Source organism: Dipodomys spectabilis, unplaced genomic scaffold, assembly GCF_019054845.1.
Source record: "Dipodomys spectabilis isolate Male_0828 unplaced genomic scaffold, ASM1905484v1 ptg000042l, whole genome shotgun sequence".
NCBI lineage: Eukaryota > Metazoa > Chordata > Mammalia > Rodentia > Heteromyidae > Dipodomys > Dipodomys spectabilis.
In genome coordinates this window covers 6,275,232-6,299,250 of record NW_024870719.1, presented here as the reverse complement: position 1 = coordinate 6,299,250, position 24,019 = coordinate 6,275,232, and the positions used below count along the sequence as shown (strand labels likewise).

Here is a 24,019-nt window from a genome sequence, read left to right as displayed (position 1 = left end):
CACCACATAAGCAAAAAGAAAAAAGCCAGAAGTGGTGCTGTGGCTCAAGTGGTAGAGCACTAGCCTTGAGCTGAAGAGCTGAGGGACAGCACCCAGGCCCAGAGTTCAGGCCCCATGACCGGACCCAAAAAAAAAAAAAAAAAGATAATACATGACCCAGTTTTTTTTTTGCATTACTTCTGATTCTTGTGAGATATGAAATATTAATTCTTGCTTTATTGACAAAACTATTATAATCTCCAAGCTTGCTCAATCAGCTTGGGAGTTTGGTTAGAGTAAATCTGATATATAACTGCTATAACTGCTATATATATATATATATATATATATATATATATATGTATGTATGTATGTATGTATGTATGTATGTATGTATATGCTACACCTAGCCAAAATACTAGTGAACTTTGTTCGGCATTCAACTCACCACTGCAAACTGCCCCCTTCCTAAAGACAAGTTCCTTTTAGTCCTCATTTCTTTTTCCTACAATATTATCCCACTGCAACCCTACAGAACAAGTAGAGAGAAATAAATCTGGTTTCCAGATCTATTTTCCCAGGAGGCTTCTGTGCCTCTACATAAATATATAAATTTATGCTGAGATAATTATATGAGAGTCATGTCATCCAACTGCCAACACTGTCTGAAACCTAGGATTTGCCCAGGGAAGAAAAATTTTTTAAGGAAATGGAAATATTTGAAAAAAAAAATCATACTAAGTGAAGTAAGCCAGACCCAAAGAATCACAGGCTTCATTGGTTCCCTCATTTGTAATAATTAGTATATAACTAGGAATAGACCTAGCAGAGGTTCACAATAGCCCAATAGCTATGTACATATGACCATATTATCAAAATGATCACCATGATATGGAAATGAGGGGTTCTGTTATGTTTTTTGGGGGGAGGGTTTTTTTTTTTTTTTGGTCGTCGTGGGGCTTGAACTCTGGGCTTGGGTGCTGGCCCTGCTCTCTTCAGCACAAGGAGAGCGCTCTACCACTTGAGCCACAGCACCACTTCCGGTTTTCTAGTGCTTTATTGGAGATAAAAGTCTCACGGACTTTCCTGCCTGAGCTGGCTTTGAACCTCGATCCTCAGATTTCAGCCTCCTGAGTAGCTAAGATTACAGGCGTGAGCCACCAGCACCGGCTTTTTGGTTGTTTTGACAGTTAGCAGTTATTTCTTTTGTTTTTCATTTTTGTGGGGTTTTTTTTTTTTCTCCTCTGGCTTACTCCCAGTGGTCACTTTCTGATTTCAATACCCTTTGTCTTATATATAAGTTTATTTGCCTTGGGGAGGTAAGGGAATTCACAGAAAAGGTGGAACAAAGGGTAAACCAATGTAACAGTGATACTCACTAGACACTATGTTGGAAATGAACTTTACAACTTGGGGAAGAAGGGAGTGGAGGGGAAAGAAAGTGGGAGAAAAAGAGAGAGGGGTAACACTGTTTAAAAAGAATTGTACTCACTGCCTTACTTATGTAACTGTAACCCACTCCTATATATCACCTTTACAATAAAAAAAAAAAAGAAATGTTTGTATTTGGGCAATATTCATTGTAGTCTAAGCATCATTTTGTGATCTAGTTTAAATGTTTCTTGGTTATAAAATTATAAGTGATTTGGCATAATAAAACATATTTAGCCCAAAGCAAGTTGCCAAACTTAAGCAATAATGGGCAGAAAACTATGAGCAATATACATTCAATATCCTAATTCCTAATTTGGAAAAGCACTAAGTTTGACGTTTTAAATGGAGGACTATGAGAATACTGAATTCTTCAGTTCTCTCCCAGAAAGATTACATTAATAACTATTACACATCTATAAAAGAACCTATCATAAATATAGTAAGAAAAAAAAAAAAAGAAACCATTGGCTATCAACAGGAAGGGATACCAATCCATGAGAATATACATCTACCCTGATGTTATAATCCTATCTGTTGCCTGGGTTTCAAATCCAAATAAGCATGTTGGTTGCCATAGTAACAAAATGCCAATTTTGGAAACTGGTACTTAGTAGTACTAGGTACTTAGGAGCTTCAGAATGCGCGTGTTTCCTCCCACACTCTAACTCATATCTCAGACTTTATAACTTCATAATACATGACTTCGTTCTGTCCTCTGTAAGGCAGTTTTATTATAGCAGTATATCACACATATATAAATGCAAAATAATCTCACTTAACATGCTAAATATATATACTCCATAAACATTTAATTATATTATAGGTGTTGGCTTGATAAATAAATTTTATGTTACTTGGAATTTACTGTTTTACTATTGTAATTGGGCAAGATTGTATCTTGTTAATTCATGTCTGGTTCATTTTATGTTATTGATAACAATATTCCTGTCGTCATTCATTTAATAAGAAAATTAAAAATTCAGCATAACATTAAAAAGAATTCTATTTTAAGGAAGTTTTTTATTCTCTCTAGGAAACAGTCCTAATAATTAAAGGCTAATTATTAATGGTGCACAAGAAGGCAGTATATTGCTAATAAAATGCTAAAGTAAAAATAGCAATCTCCAGTTAGAGTCTATTCCCAATATAAAAAAATTTTAGAAAACTAAAAACTCTTATACATTGTTTGCAGAGTAAAAAACGACACAGTCCCTTTGGAAAACTGTTTTTCAGTATATTAAAAAGTTATACACAGGCCCAGCATAGTAGTGTATGCCTGTAATCCCAGCTACTCCAAAGGGAGAAGTAGGAGGATCACAGTCCCAGGATAGCCAAGGAAAACAATACCTACCTGAAAAATAAGCTAACAAAGCAAAAGGACCAGAAGCACACCTGCCTAATAAGCATAAGGCCGAGTTCAAACCCCAGTAATATTCCCCCCAAAAAATAGCTATGTACAGAAACCACCATGTGACCCATGACTTTCACTCCTAAGCAATTCCTCCCCCCCAAAAAAATTAAAATGTGTCAAGGTATTGGAGATGCTGGGAATATAGGTCAGTTGTAGAGCATTTTCCTAGCATTTATGATACACTGGATTCAATCCTCAGAACTAAGAAGAAAATTTTAAAAGCCCATACAAAGACCTGTGCATGGTTGAGCATGGTGAGTCATGTCTGTAATCCCACCTATAAGGGAAACATAAATAGGAGAATCATAATCCAGGTAAAAACACAAGACTGTCTCCCAAAAAGATAAATAAAAAAAAGGCTAGAGGCTTGACTCAGGTGGTAGAGTGCCCTGAAAGCCCAGGGTCCTAAGTTCCATTCCCAGGCAATTAAACAATAAAAAGATTTGGGGGGCTGGAAGGTGGCTCAGTGGTAGAGCACTTGCCTTGCACGCATGAGGCCCTGGGTTGGATCCCTCAGCACCACATAAGCAAAAAGAATAAAGCAGAAAGTGACACTGTGGCTCAAGTGGTAGAGTGCTAACCTTGAGCTGAAGAGCTGAGGGACAGCGCCCAGTCCCAGAGTTCAGGCCCCACAACCGGACTCAAAAAAATAAAAATAGAAATAAATTTAAAAATTTTAAAAAAGATTTGTATTATTAATAATAATCCCAAACTGACACAATCTAAATGTCTATCAACTGGTGAATAGGTAGAACAATACCAAAAAAGCCTATGTAATAGAATGCTTTTCAGCAACACAAAGAAATAAATTCTATAATGTCAGCTACGTCCTAAATAAACCTCAGAAACATAGTGAAAGAAGCTCAGAAGATGAATTCATATATTGTATAAGTCAATTTACTGGAAATGTCCCAAAATGCAAATTGGTAGAGACAAAAGGTACATTTGTTGTGGTGAGGGGTGGGAGGTCAGGTGGGACTGAGGATTAGCTATAAATAGGCATAAAGAATCTTAGTAGAAGGCTGAAAATTTTCTAAAACTGATTTATAGTGATGGTTGCACAATTACTTAAAATCATTCAATTATATACTTGAAATAAGTGAATTTTATGCCATGTAAAATATATCTAAATAAATTGCTGCCATATTTTAAAAGTCAAGAGAAAAACAGTACTACAGAAATCTATGCTAAAACTATGCTTATCTAGGTAAAGCAAATAAAGACCAGGAAGGTTAAGCAACTTGTTTAAAGATCACTCAGAGAGATCACAGCTAATTCAAAAGAGAAAGAAAAAAAGAGTCAAAATCAGTTTAATCTTCTCATCCAGTTCAGTACTATTTCTACTAAAACTGCTCGTGGAATAATTGTAATAATAATTACATAGAATTCTCTCAAAAGCTCTGGAAGCACCTGAATTTGAGAAGCAACGATGACAACTGGATAAAACCCATACAGCACTCAAAACATACATACTAATACTCAGAAAAAGGAAAAGCTAGAAACAAAATTGTCAACTTCTAAGGCCAAAGTGGGTAATAAAAAAGAACCAATGGGAGTATATTTCAAGGTTACTAAATACTCTGAGTTTATGAGTGGAAGTTTATAAATAGAAGTAACTGAAAAAAGAATGCAAACTAATAAGCATAGATGGAAGAGTAAGAAATTATCCTTTTACAATCCCTAGTAAAACTGATTCAGGCAAGAATTATAATTTGCTGCCAAACCTTCTAGGTGTATGGTTGATGGGAGAGTTGTATATTTGCAGGAAACACAAATAATTCACAAATCACTTTAAGGAGGAAAAAGAAAACATTGGACTCACATGGAAGGATGTCAAGTTCTTGATGCTCTGGGCAATAAAAACCTATTGATAGTTGTTCAAAAAGACAGTGAAATCCTTAACTTAGCATTGTCATGTTTATTAGAAAAATGGGACTAAGGGTGTGCGGTAAGCACTAAAAGATCAGTCAGAAAGCTAGTGTCTTTGGAAAACCAGAATGTGAAAACAAACTGGTGAGAGCAGCTACACAAAGATTAATTCTTAAAATTTTAGATTCATAAAGATAACCCTTTATTTTTAGCTTCAAAGAGACTTAACATGTACAATAAAACAAAAGGATTGTCTTTCAGCACTTAATTGGATCCTAATTTGGACAAAGCACTATAAAAAAAACTTAGGAGATAAACCTTAAATTTAAATACGGAATATTCGACAATATTCAAAAAATGTTAAGATGTATTTGTTTAATACAAGCGCTTTATAGAGATGTACCCTTTAGAAAATCTAGATGTCTATGCTCACTTCAAAATACTCGCATGAATTTAATTAAAATTTTAAACTCAAGTCTTCTTCCTAATTTACTGCTGTCACAACTAACTGCTCATTAAACATTAACAGGATATAGCAATTACACAGAACTCTTGCAGACAAGCTTTCAGAGAAGTGACCTAACAAGAATGACGTTTTTAAACAGTTACTGGGCTGAAGAGAATTCACGGGTAACAACGTATTTTTTGGCACCCTATTGAGTACAAAATGCCAAACTGCAGCCAAGAATCACCAGGGGAAGAGTTTTTGCTCCCATGGAAAGAAAAATCTAGAATAACTTAACTTCTTGGGTGTTTTAACAAAAGAGAACAAGGCCGTTCCACAGTCGTTGTTAATGAGGAGATGAAGGGTGTGGAGGGTGGGAGAGAATGCAGTTAGAAATTCAATGGATATCCTACAAAAATAAGAAAGGTGAGAGAAGGGGTGGGTTGGGAAGGATGGGTGAGAATGTTCAAAGAGGTGACATTGAAGACGCATTGTAGTCATAAACTGCTTCTTTGAATGGAAGCTCCTTTGCACAACTACCTAGATATAATTATATATATATGTATATATATGGATGTATGGATGTATGTGTATATATATATATGTATATGTATATATATATATATATATCTCACAAGCAGCCAGGCTCACACCTGTAATCCTAGCTCCACAGGAGGCTGAGATCTGAGGATGGGTAGAGCACTAGCCTTGAGATGAAGAGCTCAGGGACAGCGCCCAAGGCCCAGAGTTCAGGCCCACGACCGAACAAAAAAATAAAGATCACAAGCTTTGAAGTGGCAGTCTCCAAAGGAATCCTCACATAAAAACCACCGCACCCTTCTCCTTCACTGTCCCTACCAGCCAGGTGGTGGAGAAATGAAGGGACCCTGTGTCGACAATTCCTCTCGACCTAGAGCTGCCAAGGAACTCTTTATCGCCACCACGATCTCGCCTTTAAGTCTCGGTGCCTGGAACTGGGATCCCCCCCCCCCCTTCCTCAAGCCCCGGAGACCTGACGATATTTATTTTCCTTTTCCCTCCATATCCAAAGGGTGGCGCTGTCCTCACTCCCTTCCCGCCGCGGAGCGCGCACCCAGTCCACCTGCAGCCTCGCCTCCCGCCGGGCCCAAGGCCGCCCCGCCGCGCCCCGCGCCCCGCGCCCCCTCTCAGGACACATCCGGTTCAGGCTGGGCCTGCTCCTCCTCCTCCTCCTCCTCAGAGGTGCAAATTCAAAACTTCTTGATGGTCCGGGAAAGTGGGACCAGTAGCAAAAACCGCACGCCGGAGTTTGTGTCGCGAATCCTCAGCTCAAGAGACTGGAAAGTACGTTAGAGAAGTAACTAGAGCCCTGGACCAACGCCCAGGTGCCGCCACTACCACAGTCCAAGGGCCCCAACCGCAGACCCCGGGGGCGCCCAGGGAGGCCCCGCCAGGCCCCGCCCCCACGTCGCACCGCCCTGTGTGCGTCAGAGGTCACGTGCCACGTCTCCCCCCCTTCCCTACCGGCAACCAAGCTCTCTCCTCAGTTCCGGAAGTCGCGCTCGCCCGCGCCAAGCCCCACCCACCGTCGGTGACGTCAAGATCAGTCCCTACCACTGCCGAGCCTCCGCCTCCTGGCGCGGGGAGAGCTGCCGTTTGCGTACGAGAAGCCCGGCCGCTTCCGGGCTCCGCGGCCGTACCGGAGAGAAGTCTGAGGTAACTGGGCTTGCGGCAGGTACGAGGCTGCCGTGAGTAGAGTCGGAAAGGCCAGCGGCTGGCTCTCCACAGACCACACCCGCAAAAACCTTCTTCCCTCCCCCCCCCCCGCGTCTCCACAACTTGCGCCCCACTTGGTTCCGCCGAGACCCGCGACGGTTCCGCCCCCTGCTTCCTTGTCATTGATGTTGTTGTTCTTGTCAGTGCCGCAGCCCCGACCGCCGGGAGCCCGAACCCGAGCCGGGGCCGCCCGGGTGGCGCGGTGGCGGCGGCGGCGGCAGCGGCTACGGCTGCAGCAGCTGCGACGGCTGCGGGGCCTGCTGCGGGGTCTGCGGCGGCGGCGGCGGCGGCTGCGGCGGCCCACCGCCGGCAGCCCGCGGCGGGACCGGATGGCTCTGTGCGGGCAGGCGGCGGGCGCCGCGTCGCTCCCCAGCGAGCTGATCGTGCACATCTTCTCCTTCCTGTCGGCGCCCGACCGGCTGCGGGCCTCGGCCTCCTGCTCGCACTGGCGCGAGTGTCTTTTCTACCCGGCCCTGTGGCCCCAGCTCCGCATCTGCCTCCGCGTCTCGCCCGCCGAGCAGCCCCGGCTCGAATTCCTCATGCGCAAGTGCGGCTGGTTCGTGCGGGAGCTGCGCGTTGAGTTCGCCGCCGAGAATTACCTGAGCGGCGGCGGCGGCGGCCCGGGGGACGGAGGCGGCGTCGAGACGGGCACCGGAGGAGGAGAAGAAGTCGAGGCCCTGCAGCTCTCCTCCCCGTGGCTGGAAGTGCTGCGCACCTACCTGGAGCTGGTCCTCTGTGTGCTCGTCAGCATCCGGAACAACAGGTAGGCTGGTCGTGGTCCCCACCCTCACCCCCTCCGGCCCGGCCCGCCCGGCCGACGCTGGATCGCCCCCCCCCTCCGACCCCTCTCCCCCCGAAATGGATCCACGGACGCGACGCCCGGCTTCTGCGTGGCGCGCTCAGGATGGGGGGGGGGGTTGTCGATTCGAGTCTGGCTCTTGCCCTGACATAAGAGGCCATAATGGGACTTGTCAGGAGACTTGGGGAACTGCGATGATGAGCGGGCAGCAACTCCTGGCCACCTTCCGGGCTCTTGGTCTCGTTCATCCTCTCTGTGACCGACCACCGATGGTAGGATGGAGGTGACCAGCGCTGTCTTAGCGCCGTCGTTCTTCCATCTTCTACGTGGGCGAGGGAAGCCAGTGCGAGAAGCAAAACTGACTCCGATCCCTGACCACTTAGAAATAGCTCTTTCGACACGGGGGGAAAGGAGGAAGGGGCGGGTACTGATACCCCATTGTTACCAGAGTTTCCTTAAAAGAAATCCTTAACAGTCGTATTCTTGCCTGGAATAATAGTTTGAATTGGAATGTGCCAGGCCCAGAGAGGAGAAGGAGGAATGTTTGTTAAAGGTGTTGGGGTAAGAGGTGGATGGTCAGAAGTTCAAGCCCCTCCCAATGCACCGCCAGATTCAATTTATTCCCAGTGGTTCCCCTAAAAGTAACACAGCGTAGCCTAGAGGTGTGGGATGAGAAAACTACTTAGCGTCTACCAAGAGTTTGTGGAAGGCTGTCCTCATTTAATTATAATTTCTAGAACTAATTCCCCATGCTCAGAAGCAGTAGCCTAACCATTTTTTTTTAACTTCTCTACCCTGTTAATTTTGTAACGTCCTCCAAAATATATAGTTCTAGAAAATGTATTTTCTAGATCTGGATATTGTAACCTTACAATGAAACTCAAAAAATGGAAGAGAGTTCGAAAGAGGACAGCTTGACATATTAATAATGTCTGTAGATTTTACAAATACTTTCACATTTCTGTGTGTGTGTGAGAGACAGAGACAGAGAGACTGGTGTGTCCTAGGGGCTGAACTCAGGGCCTGGTTGCTACTCCTGAGCTTTTGTGCTCAAGGTTAGCACTCTACCACTTTAGCCTCAGCTCTACTTCTGACTTAATTTTCGTGGTGCTTAATTGGAGATAAGAGTCTTGACTTTTCCTGCCCTGATTTATATTCAAATGTAATTCTTAGATCTCAAGACTCCGGGGTAGCTAGGATTACAGTTGTGATCCACCAGAGCCTGACAAGATTTCTTTCTTATTTGAGCCTCTCAGTAACCCTGTGAGTCAATCAAGGAGTGATTTTAATCCCATTTTATTGAAAGGAAGCTAACACTTAATAGAGTCAATGTGAACATTGTCATACAACATTGTTTCCTACATGAGAAATGCCCTTCCTTTTGCAATAAATTCGCCACTATCATTATGGCAAATAGGACTGAGAGCAATAGCAAATAGGACTGGTTAATGCTAGGATATGCCTGCATGTCTGTGTATGTGGTTTATCATAATTCTGTCTGAATCAAGATATTAAAAACTAAACATTACAAGCTTCAGATTGTATCTGGAGCATGGCTCCAATATTCCAGGGAACCATGTGTTTTCCCACCTTTTACACCAAGCCATTGCATTCCTTTCCTTTGATTTTTGTCGAGATATTGTTAAGGCTGAAAATTGGTCTTAATCAGGTTGGAGACCATTTCTCAGAGTTAAACGTGTGGCTGAAGCACCAGCTGACCCAGAAGCAACTTACTGATGAGGCCCAAATTGGGGGGTGACGTCAGCGAACACCAATTACATTTTTCTGTTCTGAAATCAGCTTCTGTGCAAACATCCCAAAAAATGTCTGTTTTAGTAAGAACAAACCTCAGAGTGCCTGGTTTATTTGAGATATTTTAATTGTTTGGATGTTTAATTGCCTGTGAATAACATACGCAAAATAGTGGTATATTCCATCTTCCCTTTATTTGCTTCTCCTAGTCTTATTCACCCCTACCACTTTAATTACTATCTTAATCCATCTGTCTATAAGGCCTACCTATGCTCCCATTCTGGTCTGCTATCAATTCTATACACAATGCAGTTTGTCATCCCTAATTTTAAGGTTTTCTGTGTTTCATGTGTTGTAATAGAACAGTATGCTGTGCTTTGGTAACATATTCATTCTATACATCTAGAATTAAAAAGTACAGTAATTGGATAGAGTGTGTACTAATTACTATGTATACTAATAATTTAAATTTTTAATTATAAATTATGTTGATATGTTTGTAAAGAACTTAATATCCTTACTTTTGAAAGTGTATTTCAACACTGGCAATAGTGTAAGTATTGGTTTATTAAGTCAAATGTTAGAAATACAAATGAGACTAGTTTTTAAGTTTTAAACCAAGTTATTTAGGCACTCTGGTAAAGCTTGTAATTTAATAGTTTTTCGGATTCTATAATCATAAATTGCAGGCTTCAGGTACATTTGAGAACCCAGAACAGTGTGACTTCAGTTAGTGACTTCATTTGTTGTTGTCATTATTATTGTTGTTATTCAAACCATAAAATTTAGTAACTAAAAAGAAAAAAACATTTGACATTGTTCTGTCAAATGTTAATGGTTTTGCTGTGATTTCTGCCATTTTATAAGTAGGAAAGGGGAGAGTGAATCACACCAGATCATAAACATTCTGCTTCAAGGGTTTATGTGGAGTACAATTCATAAAGTTCAGACTGTTGTTTTATTTTGTTCTAGTTGTTTTCATACCTCTCAGGAAAAGACCTAAATCATAACTGTGAATTGTGTTGATTTTTCAAGGATATTGACCTTGTGAGGGAATAATTGACATTTTGTTGGTTTGATTCAGGTGTGTATACACATGTACTGTCACAGTGATGAGGGATACCCTACCATTTATGCATTAGGATAATCAGAGTTGAGTAAAATTGCCTCTTAAAAGATAAAATAGTTCTTCGGTTTCAAAAATCCCCTTTCTGCATCAGGCTAGGATACCTATCATCTTGATAAGTAGAACAGAAATACAGTAAGTACAGCCAGTGTCAATGGCTCACACCTGTAATCCTAGCTTTTCAGGAGGCTGAGATCTGAGGCTCAAGGTTCAAAGCCAGCCCAAGCAGGAAAGTCTGTGAGACTCTTATCTCCAATAAACCACTCAGAAAACCGAAAGTGGTGCTGTGGCTCAAGTGGAAGAGCACTAGCCTTGAGCTGAAGAGCTGAGGGACAGTGTTCAGGCCCAGAGTTCAAGCCCCATGACCAACAAAAAGAAAAAAGAAAAAATACAGTAAGTACACAAAAATTGAATTAAACGTTAAGTAGGCTAGATTTCTTTTGCAGTTTTTCAATAAGAGATGGATCACTGGAGGTTTAGCTCAGTGATCAGAGCAATTGCTTAACGTGCAAGAAAGAAATCTACATCCAAAACAAATTTAGACATGAAATTTATGGTTTTTAATCTGTCAAGTTGAATATTGACTAGAGAAAAATTAAACAGCTTGTGGCCCATAGTGATATATAATAGAGTCAGTAAAATAGTAAAAATACTGAATTTGTGTGTGTATGTGCCAATATGCATACATGTATGTGCACTCACGCATATTGATGGAACCGTGAGCCTAATGTATGCGAGGCAAGTGTGCTACTTAACAATTTAACAGTAGCCATAGGTGCACTGTCATCATCTAATTGTTGGCAGTTTTTCTGGACTGTATATATATTTTTCATAACCTTTTCTTGAATGAAATACTGAAGTGGTATAGTACTTTTTTTAATTAATCCATTTTATACCAGGATAGAGAAATTTTAGAACAGGTTGATTTTCCTTTTTTAAATTCTGGATTATAGATGACCTTGTAAGTATGTAGATTGATCAGTTCATACTTGGGTCTACTTTTATGCCCTCTATAGTAGCCAGCATGTTGTTACTATAATAAGTCTGTGAGATAAATCAACATGAAAAGAAGTTTTGTTTTGGCCCACAGCTTAGGAGGTTTTAGCCCATGCATGTGAGCTTATGGCAAGGCAGGAAGCCTATGGTGCTCCCTTCATATCCAGAGTATAAAGTAGAGATAAAGAGGATGAAACCATAGACCTACAATCTCTTCAAGGGTAACCCCCAATGACCTAAAGTTTCCCTCTAGGCTCCACCCTATTTCACCAACTCCCAGAATTGCTCGGACTGGGACCAAACCCTTAACACATAGGCTGTTGAAGCATACAGTAGGTCCAAAGTACTGTACTTTCTTATAGTAAAGAGGTGTGTTCATGATTCTTATACTGGTCTTGTGAATTTGGCATACACAGCTAAGGAGACCTACCTTTGTATTGTTTCCTCAACATCATTTCACCAAGACACATCTAAGAAGACTTTTTCACAATACATTTTAAAAATAAGCTAAAAACAGTGCCACACTTGCTCTTTTTTAAAGAAAATATTGAGAACCCACTCTGAGGTGAAATCCAGAGGAAAACGTTATCTTCACTTTACCATGCAGTTGTTTACCAAAAATAGAGAAGGAGGGCTGGGAAGGTGGCTCAGTGGTAGAGTGCTTGCCTTGCATGCATGAGGCCCTGGGTTCGATTCCTCAGCACCACATAAGCAGAAAAAAAAAAAGCCCGAAGTGGTACTGTGGCTCAAGTGGTAGAATGCTAGCCTTGAGCTGAAGGGCTGAGGGACAGCGCCCAGGCCCAGAGTTCAGGCCCCATGATCAGACCAAAAAAAAAAATAGAGAAGAAAAGTCTAAAATTTTGCCATCGTGTATAAGTCAAAGTACCATATAACATATAAAATCAATATGAAAGTTCAATATAGTTCTTCCTTTCCTTTTCTTTTCCTTCCTTCCTTCCCTCCCTCCCTCCCTCCCTCCCTCCCTCCCTCCCTCCCTCCCTCCCTTCCTTTCTTTCTTTCTTTCCTTCTTTCTTTTTTTCTTTCTTTCTTTCATGGTGCTGGGGTTTGATCTTAGATCTTCACCCAGGCACTATTACCACTGAGCCATGCCTTCAACTGGGATTTTTGCTGGTTATTTTTTAAATAGGATCAATCCCTGCCCAGGCATACACCTGGATGCCACCTACCTATATTAGGTTTCTCATAGAGTTAAGGTAACAGGATGAACACTGGTTCATCCAGCTCTTTATTAAGAAAGGGATCTCAAAAACTTTTCTGAGCCCGGTGCTGGTGGCTCACGCCTGTAATCCTAGCCACTCAGGAAGCTGAGATCTGAGGATCAAGGTTCAAAGCCAGCCCAGGCAAGAAAGTCTATAAGACTCTTATCTCCAGTTAACCACCAGAAAACCGGAAGTGGTGGTGTGGCTCAGGTAGTAGAGTGCTTGCCTTGAGCTGATAGGCTGACAGACATCGGCCAGGCCAGAGTTCATGACCGACGACCAACAAAAAAAAAAAAGCAAAAAAAAAAAAGCAAAAAAAAAACCTTTTCTGTCCAGGCTGGCCTCAAACCATGATCCTCTCAGTCTTAGCCTCCTAAGTAGGTAGGAATACAGGCATAGACTACTGGAGGCCAGCCTCAAAGTTACTTTTCTTTCTCGATGACTTTTTTTTAATTGAGTAGTTCCAGTGTGGTATCTTTCCTTTTTTGTTTTGTCCCTGTGCCCACCTAAGACATGTCTCTACATACAGGCTATTACAGTATTTCTAAAAGCGACATATGTATAACCCAAAATGTTGGTAGTTTGTGTGGCTCACAACTGACCATTCCTTTTTTATCATTTTTTTTAGATGAGTCTTGGACTTTTTTTTACCTAGGGGCTAGCAAAAAATCTCTTTTCTCCATATTTCAGGCTCCTAAGTAGCTAAGATACAAGTGTGAGCCACCAGCACCCAGCTAAGAACTCTATCTCTTTTTTTTGGGGGGGGGGCTCCAGTCGTGGGGCCTGAACTCTGGGTCTGGGCACTGTCCCTCAGCTCTTCAGCTCAAGGCTAGCGCTCTACCACTTGAGCCACAGCGCCACTTCCAGCTTTTTTCTTTTTGCTTATGTGGTGCTGAGGAATCAAACCCAGGGCTTCATGATCCAAGACAAGCACTCTACCAATGAGCCACCTTCCCAACCCCTCTTTATTTCTTTTTGCTGTTAAATTTCTATTTAAAGAACCAAGTATGTATTGCATGAAAATATTTTTCTCTTAGTTTAAACAAACTCCAAGGTAACTGTACTTTTAAAGCAATAATAAAAGTTCTTCAGACACATGATAGTAATCAAAGATTACTATCAAAAATGCTTTGAAGATGTTGTGTCTTAATAGCCTTTATTTTTATCTAAATACTTTTTCTCATCAAAACTAATAACTATTATATGGAACAGCATATCTTAGTTTATTAATATTTATTAATAATTAATATTTGCTTTTTAAAAAGCCACTTACAGCTTAAAGTCTTTGGGGACTTGACCAGCCTGTTTCCCATGTAGCAGTTGCTTTATAAAGAAGGCAGGTGAGCCTGTGAATTCCAACATACTTCTTAATTTAAAATTGATATATGACCTTGACAGTAGGGTCAGACACTGAGAAGAGAAGGTAAAAAAGAAATTAATTTCTGGGAGGGCTGCTATGAGAGAGAAGGTTTTCTGTAGTCTATATGAGCATTGTATGTGCACATGTATGTACATGTGTGTACATGTGTGTGCATGTCTGTACTGGTCCTGGGGCTTGAACTCCAGGCCTGGACACTATCTCTGTGCTTTTATGCTCAAGACTAGTGCTCTACCACTTGAAACACAGCTCTACTTACTGCTTTTTTGATAGTTAATTGGAAATAAGAGTCTCATGGACTTTTCTGCCTGGGCCTGCTTTGAACCACAAATTCTCAGATCTCAGCCTCCTTACTAGCTAGGATTATAGGCATGAGTCACTAGTACCCAGCTCTTACTTAGAATTATTGAGAAGCTGCTAGATGGAGGACAGAGTATAAAATTCAATAAAAGTACAAATGAAATAATTTTTTCAGACTTAAATGAAGCCCTTGAGCAGCTTTTGAATAAAATAATAAATTATTCCTATTTTTTCCATTTCAGTATAGTACTATTCCTAAGGCAACTAACCCAACTTGATCAACTTATATAAGACCCAAGATAATAATTACAGAAAATCAGTGGATGGAGCCCTCCAAATATTGATAGTTTAGTATATGCAAATCAGTAAAGAGAAGGTTCCTCTCATTTTCATGGAGTCTATATTCTTGAGTGGGAAAACAATAAAAGATTATTTCAGATTGGGGAAATGAATGGAAATTTTACAATAAAAGATGACTATGTAATAGTGCTAGTCCATGAAGACTTCTTTAGAGGACATTTGAACTATAGTAGGAATGGCAAGAGTTGCCTGTTTGAAGGTCTAAAAAAATAACATTCTAAACACAGTCCGTAGGTCCCAAAGGCTTATACCAGACAAATTTTTGAGCTGCACTAATGGTAGGAAAGAATGATAGGACCACAGCAAATGAGTGAGTATATCTTAATGAGCTCTGAGATAGAGAGGAAGGAGTGGGGGCTGTGTAAGCTTGTGAAGTGAGGTTTGGATTATAGTCTAGGAATAAAAGTAATTGACAGTTTGTTAGAGACAAGAGTATTGTAAGCCGATGGGGCTGGGAAGGTGGCTCAGTGGTAGTGTTTGCCTTACATGCATGAGGCCCTGGATTCAATTCCTCAGCACCACATATGCAGAAAAAAAAAAGCTGGAAGTGGCGCTGTGGCTCAAGTGGTAGAGCGCTAGCCTTGAGCTGAAGAGCTGAGGGACAGCGCCCAGGCTCAGAGTTCAGGCCCCACGACTGGACCCAAAAAAAAAAAAGTATTGTAAGCCGAGCGCTGGTGGTTCACACCTGTAATCCTAGCTGTTCAGGAGGCTGAGATCTAAGGATGAAGGTTCAAAGCCAGTCCAGGCAAGACTTCTCTCCAGTTAACCACAGGAAACCAGAAGTAAACTGTGCCTCAAAAGTGGTAGAGGGTTAGCCTTGAACAAAAGAGCTCAGGGACAGCACCCAGGCCCTGAGTTCAAGCCCCATGACCAAAAAAAAAAAAAAAAGTAATGTGATCAAATTTACATTTTAAGATAATCTGTCTGGTAAATGTATAATGAACTCAGTGGTGCAAGGGGAGAAAGTGGGAACAATTTGGAAGCTTTTGTACTCATCTAGGCTGGAGATATTGGTAGTTTGGCCTGCGTGGAGGCAGAAGAGTTGGAAAAATATGGCAGATTTATTTATTTATTTTGGGTCTGGTCATGGGGCCTGAACTCTGGGCCTGGGCACTGTCCCTCAGCTCTTCAGTTCAAGGCTAGTGCTCTACGACTTGAGCCACAGCGCCACTTCTGGCTTTTTTCTTTTTGCTTATGTGGTGCTGAGGAATCGAACCCAGAGCCTCATGCATACAAGGCAAGCACTCTACCACTGAGCCACCTTCCCAGCCCCTGGCAGGTTTAGAATAGTAGAGCAAGACTACTTACTTGCTGCTTGGATTTGACTAGTTAAAGAAAGGGAAAAAGCAAATACTTTTTATCATTTCTCTGTAAGACTCAATTTTCTTGACCTATTATTTTAACATGTTAAATAGCAGTTTTAAATAGGCCTTTCACAGGTAACTTTTGGGACTTGGAGGTGATGGTAATTCTTAGATGAAACTTCTATATTCTGAAAAATAACCTTAATTAATGGGTCCTAGTAAAGCTAATAACATATTAGTTTAGATCAGTGACATTTCTGAGCTTTAATGTTACATTGCCAGATATGGTAGCCACTAACAAACATACATACCTATTTCAATTTTAAATTAAATAAAACCAAAGATTTGGTTCATCCCACTGGCCACATTTCAAGTGCTCTAAAGTCACAGTAGCTAGTGGCTATTATGTTATACAGACAGACTAGAATAGTTCTATCTGTAGCAGAAAGTTCTACAGGATAACATTTCTCTAAAGTGTTTGTTTCACTTGGCTGTGGCTCTTCACTGCCATTTTTGAGGAAGAGAATTTTTATTAAAAATGTTATGTGGCTACAAAAACACTTAAGTTGAACATGGACTAAGAAGAATAGAATTAACCTAAGAGGATTTTATGCAACTATGTGGATTATTTTATCCTATCAATTTAAAAAAGGAAAAATTAGGTACTCTCCCCTTTTTTGGAGGGTGGGAGGGGAATTGGGAAAGGTTTTAACCTTTACAGGCATGTATACCACATGAATGAGATCCCATTTCTGAACCATAAAAGAGAACAGGTCATCATGCCCAAGAGCTCAACTTTCAGTCTTAGTTATGTGAAATAGTTCAGAGAATCTAGAAAATTGTGAAGGATTTTAATTCGCTGCAGTTGGATTTTAAAGAATACTTTTTGAGCAGGTATATGGTTAATATACCTGCCAAAATTGCCCTGATAAGTCTATACTTGTAGGTTTTTCTTAAGACTGTTAATAACCACAATAAGGAAATTCTTATGCTAAAATGAAAATAAGTATTTCTTTATGTTGGAATTTTAACATAATTAAGTTAACTGAGTGCAATGGTTCACATCTGTAGTCCCAGCTACATATGAGGTGGAGGTTGGGAGAAGCACAGATTGAGACCAGCCCCAGAGAAGTTACCAAGACTCCACTTCAAAAAACAAACCAGGTGTGGTTGCATGTGTCTGTAACCCCATCTATTCAAGAGGCATGGGTAGAAAGAAGCTGATCCAGACCCAGAATTCAGGGTGCTATGTGGGAAATCACTTTTAGCATGACAAAGGTAGAAGCAGGAGGCTGCTATAGTAATCCAGGCAAGAAATATTGCTGATGACTTCAACTATGGTGGGAGCAGTAGAAGCAGTGAGTGATCTGATTATGTACGTAAGTATGTAGGTATTTACTCTTTTTTTGGGGGGGGGGAGGGGGTCTGGTCGTGGGGCCTGAACTCTGGGCCTGGGCGCTGTCCCTCAGCTCTTCAGCTCAAGGCTAGCGCTCTACCACTTGAGCCACAGCGCCACTTCCAGCTTTTTTCTTTTTGCTTATGTGGTGCTGAGGAATCGAACCCAGGGCCTCAGGCATGCAAGGCAAGCGCTCTACCACTGAGCCACCTTCCCAGCCCTTATTTTTTTATTGTGAAAATACCATACAGAGGGGTTACAATTACATGGGCAAGGTAATAAGTACATTTCTTATCAAGTATTGTTGCCTCCTCCTTTGTTTCCTCTTCCCATCCCTTCCCATCTCCCCCACACACACTCTCATTTATTTTTGTGTATTGGTACAGAGACTTAAATTCAGGGTCTTGCTCTTTCAGTCAGCTTTGTCACTACAGCTGGTGCTCTACCACTTGAACCACATCTCCATTTTGCCGATTAATTAGAGATAAAAATCCTAGGAATTTAACTGCGTTGGTTGCCTTCAAACCAAGATCCATCAATCTTAGCCTTCAACCTCTTGAGTTAGGATTATAGACATGAGCTACCTCAAACTATGTAGCCCAGGCTAAGCTTGAAGTCACAATTTTCCTGCCTCAAGAGAATTTAGGATTCAGATACAAGGATTTCAGGTGTGTGCTGCCCTGCTAGGCTGTGTTTATTTTTATCTGGAGAGATATTCTAAAAATGGAACATGAATATAAAAGTTACATGTAAACATTACAATACTCTTTTAATCGTTACGCCCTAAATATCTTTTTTTTTTTTAAATTTTTTATTTTTTTTGTCGTTTTGAGCAGAACTCTGGGCCTGGGCGCTGTCCCTTAGCTCTTCAGCTCAAGGCTAGCGCTCTTACCACTTGAGCCACAGTGTCACTTTCAGCTTTTTTCTGCTTATGTGGTGCTGAGGAATCGAACCCAGGGACTCATGCATGCGAGGCAAGCACTCTACCACTAAGCCAACTTCCCAGCCCATGCCCTAAATATCTACAAAACACTTTTCTCTTTACATTAATGATTTGTTTTAGGATTTGAACATAGCTTATTTCCTGAAAATATTTGTCTTTGAAGTGTTTTAACTTTTTACTACCAAGAACCTGTTTAATAGCACCTTTATTTTACTATTTTACAAATAATGGAGCTGAGGCAGTGTAATTATCATATAACCAATGTTATATGATTAGAGAAGTGACTTCCTGTTTTTCTTATTTTCCACATGAAAACTATATGCACGAACTTCACTGTGCCTACTGCCTACTTCACTAAACCTACTACCTACATTCAGTAAAGATTTGCCACATTTGCTTTCTTTTTTCTTTGCTGAAGTATTTGAAAGCAAACTCCAGATGTCAGTGACATTTTACCCTACACACGAAATTAGGCTGTGGCTCTGGAAATTATGAACATTTTTATACAGAACAACAATGCCATTAATACCATTACAATGTTACTAATAACACTTTGCTGTTACCTATTTTTTAAAAAAGAACAGTAATTTTTGAGACCTCTATTTGTACTCAAAGAATAGTTGAGGTCTGAGGATCACAGTTCAAAGCCAGCCCAGAGAGAAAAGGCCATGGGACTGTCAACCTCAGCTAACCACTAAAAAGGCTAGAAGTGGGGCTAGGGCAGAGCACTAATAACCTTGAGCAAATACTCAAGGACAGCACCCAGATCCTGAGTTCAAAGTCCTAGGAAAGAAAGAAAAAAATATAAGAAGTTCATGGGTATTAGGAACTTGGCTACCATAATTTACTTCTGTCATTGGCATGCAATGTGTTTTATTAATTGAATAAGTACTGAGTAGGATTGCAGCCTGTAAAATGTTTCCAAATTGTAAGTCCTTCCTAATATGTTCTACATCTGGAACTGATGACTTTTTAAAATATGGCTAAAGAAAAACACAAGTTGAAGAAATTCATTCTCTTTGATGATATTGTGGCCCTTTGCATACCTTAGAAAGATTTTACCAGTCATTATATTAAAATATTGTGCTGTTTCACAATATTCCTTAGAACTTGGAAAGGGGCAAGTGAGTTGGTTGTGTGCTTAGTAATATTACCATAGAAACCAAATCAAATTAACCTGAAGAATTAGAGTGAGAGAAAAATATTTCTAAGCAACAATAATGCTTTCCCAAACAGTTTTGTTACATGCCTTTTGAATAAATAAAGGTTTTGCAGGGAATAACTGTTCACTTCTTTAGTTAACTTATTTAGCAATAAATGAATGAATAAAATAAATTCCATATAACAGATTTCATGTCTACTTTAAAAGGTTACGTAAAAATTGTTATTAGTCTTGTTATGGACAGTCTCGCAGCTTCAAAGTGAGGCATTTCTCCTCCCTATTGCCACAGTTCAGTAGGTGGTTTTGGTTGCTGCTTTGTTTTAGGGCTGTGTATGCACGTACATACACATGCACACCCTTAGCTCTTGGCTGTTCAGTAGCTTTTAAATTTAATGAAATCCCATTTGTCCATTTATTCCACTAATCATTTCAAGATACAGGTCTTTCATTAAAGTCTTTGATCCATTTTGAGTTAATATTTTGTAGGAGAAGAGGGAAGAGTCTTGTTTCAATATTCTACATGTTGACAAGGTATTTTCTTCCTACAGAGTTTGTCTATTTTTTGCATTGTATGTTTTTGGCACCTTTTTCAAGAATCAGCTACACAGCTGCGTAGCCAGGTGGCTGTGTAGCTGTGTAGTTTCTGAGTCCTCTTGTCTATTCCTTTGGTCTACATGTCTTTTTGAGGCAATACCATAGTGTTACTATTACTGTATTTCTATAGTGTTATAGATTGAAGTCAGATGTGATATCTCTAGCATTTCTTTTTGCTTAGGAATGTTTTAGTTATTCAGAGTCTTTTCTGTTTCCGTGAAGAATGCCATTCGAATTTTGTTGGGGACTGTCTTAAATCTATTTATAGTCTTTAACAATACTATGCTAAATCATGAACACAGACTATGTTCCCTGTCTTCATCAGTATTGCTTTTTGTAGTTTTCATAGTACAGCTCTTTAGCATCTTTGGTTAAGTTTATGCTGAGGTTTTGGTGGTCTTGTTTTTGTTGTTTGAAGCTATTGTGAATGGGATTGCTTTCCTCACTTTTTAGACAGCAAGTTCACCAATGATGTATAGCTAAGCTATACATGTTGATTTGTCATATCTAAAAATCTTCTGCTCAAGTCTTTACAGTCTTTTTTTTTTTTTTTGCCAGTCCTGAAGCTTCAACTCAGAGCCTGGGCACTGTCCCTGAGCCCCTCTGTGCTCAAGGCTAATACTCTACACTTGAGAGCCACAGCGCCACTTCTGGCTTTTTCTGTTTATGTGGTACTGAGGAATGGAACCCAGGGCTTTATGCATGCTAGGCAAGCACTCTACCACTAAGAGCCACATTCCCAGCCCACTTTATAGTCTTTTAATGATTGGATTGTATCATCTGCAAACGAGCGTAATTTGACTTCTTTTCCTGCCTGTATCCCTTTCATTTCCTTATTGCTCTGGATATGATTTCAAGCATGTAGTGAATAAGAGGAATGATTGTATACATCCTATTTCTGTCCTCATTTTAGAGAATATCCTTTCCATTTTTCTCCATTCAGTATAATGTTGGATTTTAATCTGCATGTATTACCTTTATTGTGTTAAGGGATGATCCTTCTATTCCTAGTTTCTTCAGGGCTTTCATCACAAAGGCATGTTGAATTTTATCCATTGAAGTGTGTTTCTTTTTTTTAATAAAACTTTTTTTATGACCTAAGATGTGATCTGTTTCTTAATACATTCCATGGACTGCTGAAAAGAATATGTATTCTACCAGCAGTGGAATTATTCTGTGAATGTCTGGTGAGTCCTTTTGGTTTATAATGCAGTTTAACTCTGAGGTTTCTTTGTTACTTTTTTGTCTCAGTCAGTCAATAGATGAGAGTATTGAAAACTCCCAATATTATTGTTTCTGGTCCTATCCATCTATTACTAGTAGTTTGTTTTATGAAATTTGGTCCCTAATCTTTGGTACATATATATTTACAATTGTTATATCATAATGGACTTTCCCCTTTGGGGTACTTAATGATCTTATTTTTTAAATTTTATTGTCAAGGTGATATACAGAGGGGTTACAATTACATAAGTAAGGTAGTAAGTACATTTTTTGTTGAACTTGTTACCTTCTTCCTCATTTTTCTCCCTCTTTCCCTCACCCCACTATTTTATCACATCTTTTTAATTTTACTTCAAAATCTACTTCATTAGCTGGGCACCACAGTGGCTTATGCCTGTAATCCTAGTTACTCAGGAGGCTGAGATCTAAGGATCGTGGTTCAAAGCCAGCCTGGGCAGAAAAGTCTTCATGAGACTCTTAACTCCAATTAACCACCCAAAAACGGGCAATGGAGCTGTGGCTCAAAGTGGTAGAGTGCTACTCTTGAGCAGAAGAGTTCAAGGACAGTGCCAGGCCCTGAGGTTAAGCCCCATGACTGACAAAAAATAAAATCTACTTGTTAAATGTGAGTTTAGTTATTACTTCTTGCTTTCAGGTTCCATTAACGTTACATAACATTTCCCATCTTGTAGCTGTATCTTTTTCATTGAGATGTGTTTTTTGAAGCAAATGTTGGAGCTGTTTGGGGGTTTTGTTTTTGTTGTTGTTGTTGTTGTTGTTTTAATCATTGAACTGGTCTGAACACTTTAATTGGAGAGGTGTTTATTTTTAGTGTTATTATTGAGAGCTACTTGTTATTAATATCTGTAATAGTGTTGGGTGTTTTTCCTGGTTATTATTTGTTCCTTTCTTTTTCCATTATTCATCTTGGATTTTGGTTTACTCATTTGACTACATCTGATTCTTCCCTAGTATTCATGTTCTCATGAAACTTACTCTCTCCTGACCTCTAACAATTGTTGTCTTTCTTCCTTATCTGTATACAACATTTCCTTTATGTATCTTCTGTAATGCTGGCTTAGTAGTCATGACTTGTTTTAGTTTGTGCCTTAGTCTTTATTTCTTCACTTATTTTAAAGGGTAACTGTGCTGGCTAGAAGAAATTTTGATTAGTATTTACTCTGAGGGCTTGAAATACACCATCCCATGCTTCACTGGCTTTTAGTGTTTCTGCTGAGAGATCTGAGGTAATGCTGATGAGTTTGTTTATGTAAGGTATTTGTTATGTTTTTCTCTTGTAGCTTCCAGTATTCTTACTTTGTACTTTGCTCTTCACATTGTAACCACTGAGCCACCTTCCCAGCTCAATTCTGCATCTTTTGTATGGGACATGTTAGTTTACAGCTTTCTGTGAGGTCTCAATCTCTGCTACACAGAGGAGACAGAAAAGACTATCATATCAAAAATTCAGAAATAAACGGGACATTTAAATATGGCTAAAAGCAGTTGGAAGCATCAGCTGTACCCACAGTAAGAATAAGAAAAATGATAGCATATTTTTAAGTCTTTAAAAAATAGGAAAGGTGGGGCTGGGAAGGTGCCTCAGTGGTAGAGCGCTTGCCTTGCATGCTCGAGGCCCTGGGTTTGATTCCTCAGCCCCACATAAGCAAAAAGAAAAAAGCCGGAAGTGGCGCTGTGGCTCAACTGGTAGAGTGCTAGCCTTGAGCTAAAGAGCTGAGGGACAGCGCCCAGGCCCAGAGTTCAGGCCCCACTACCGGACCCAAAAAAAAAAAAAAATAGGAAAGGTATGTTTTAATAAGGATATATTAAAACAAGGGATAGGACAAGGAAAAAGAGAAGAAGCAAGATAGAAAACAGAGGGAAAATATATGGAATAGAGGTATAAGAAATAATAGTCCAGGCTCCAGTGACTTATGCCTGTAAACCTAGCTACTTGGAAAGTTGAAATTGGGAGGATTATGGTTTAAGTCCAGCTTTGGCAGAAAAGTTTTAGAGACACCCCCCCCCCTTCTCAACCCACATCTGGGCACATTGGCATACACTTGTCATCCCAGAGTATATAGGAGGCTGAGACTGGAAGATCTTGTACCAGGCCAGTTCAAACAAGAAAGTCCATGAGACTCCATCTCAGTGGAAAGAAACTAGACATGGTGGTGTGCTCCTGTCATTCCCAGGTACGACAGAAAGCCTATAACAGAAGGATTTCAGTCCAGTTGTATGCCCAGGTAGGAAGCAATCCTATCTCAAAAATAACCAGCACAAAAAAGAGGTGGAGGTACGGCTTAGTTGTAGAATGCCTTCCTAGCAAGCATGACACCCTCAATTCAAACAGAGATCACATACACACACACACACACACACACACACACACACACACACACACACACACACACACACACACACGAAAAAGAAAGAATGGTGAGGAAAAACACAATCTGCAGAGCAGGTTTAAAAAATTAAACCAGTAATATTTCTTCCCTCACTGAAAAGATAAAGGATGGAAATGCTTCCCCTTTTTTCTAAGCTTTTCTATTTTCAGTTTTCTTGGTGT

At 40.3% G+C, this 24,019-nt stretch overlaps 1 protein-coding gene across 1 annotated transcript in view; it reads left to right on the top strand.

Moving 5' to 3' along the window:
• Positions 1–6,774: 6,774 nt before the first annotated feature.
• Positions 6,775–24,019, top strand: part of Fbxo33 (F-box protein 33) — a 34,895-nt gene continuing 17,650 nt past the window's right edge. Inside the window, exon 1 of the mRNA XM_042677859.1 lies at positions 6,775–7,656. Within this exon, the coding sequence (XP_042533793.1) occupies positions 7,019–7,656 (638 nt within the window). The 5' untranslated portion in view covers positions 6,775–7,018. The remainder of the gene's footprint in view (positions 7,657–24,019) is intronic.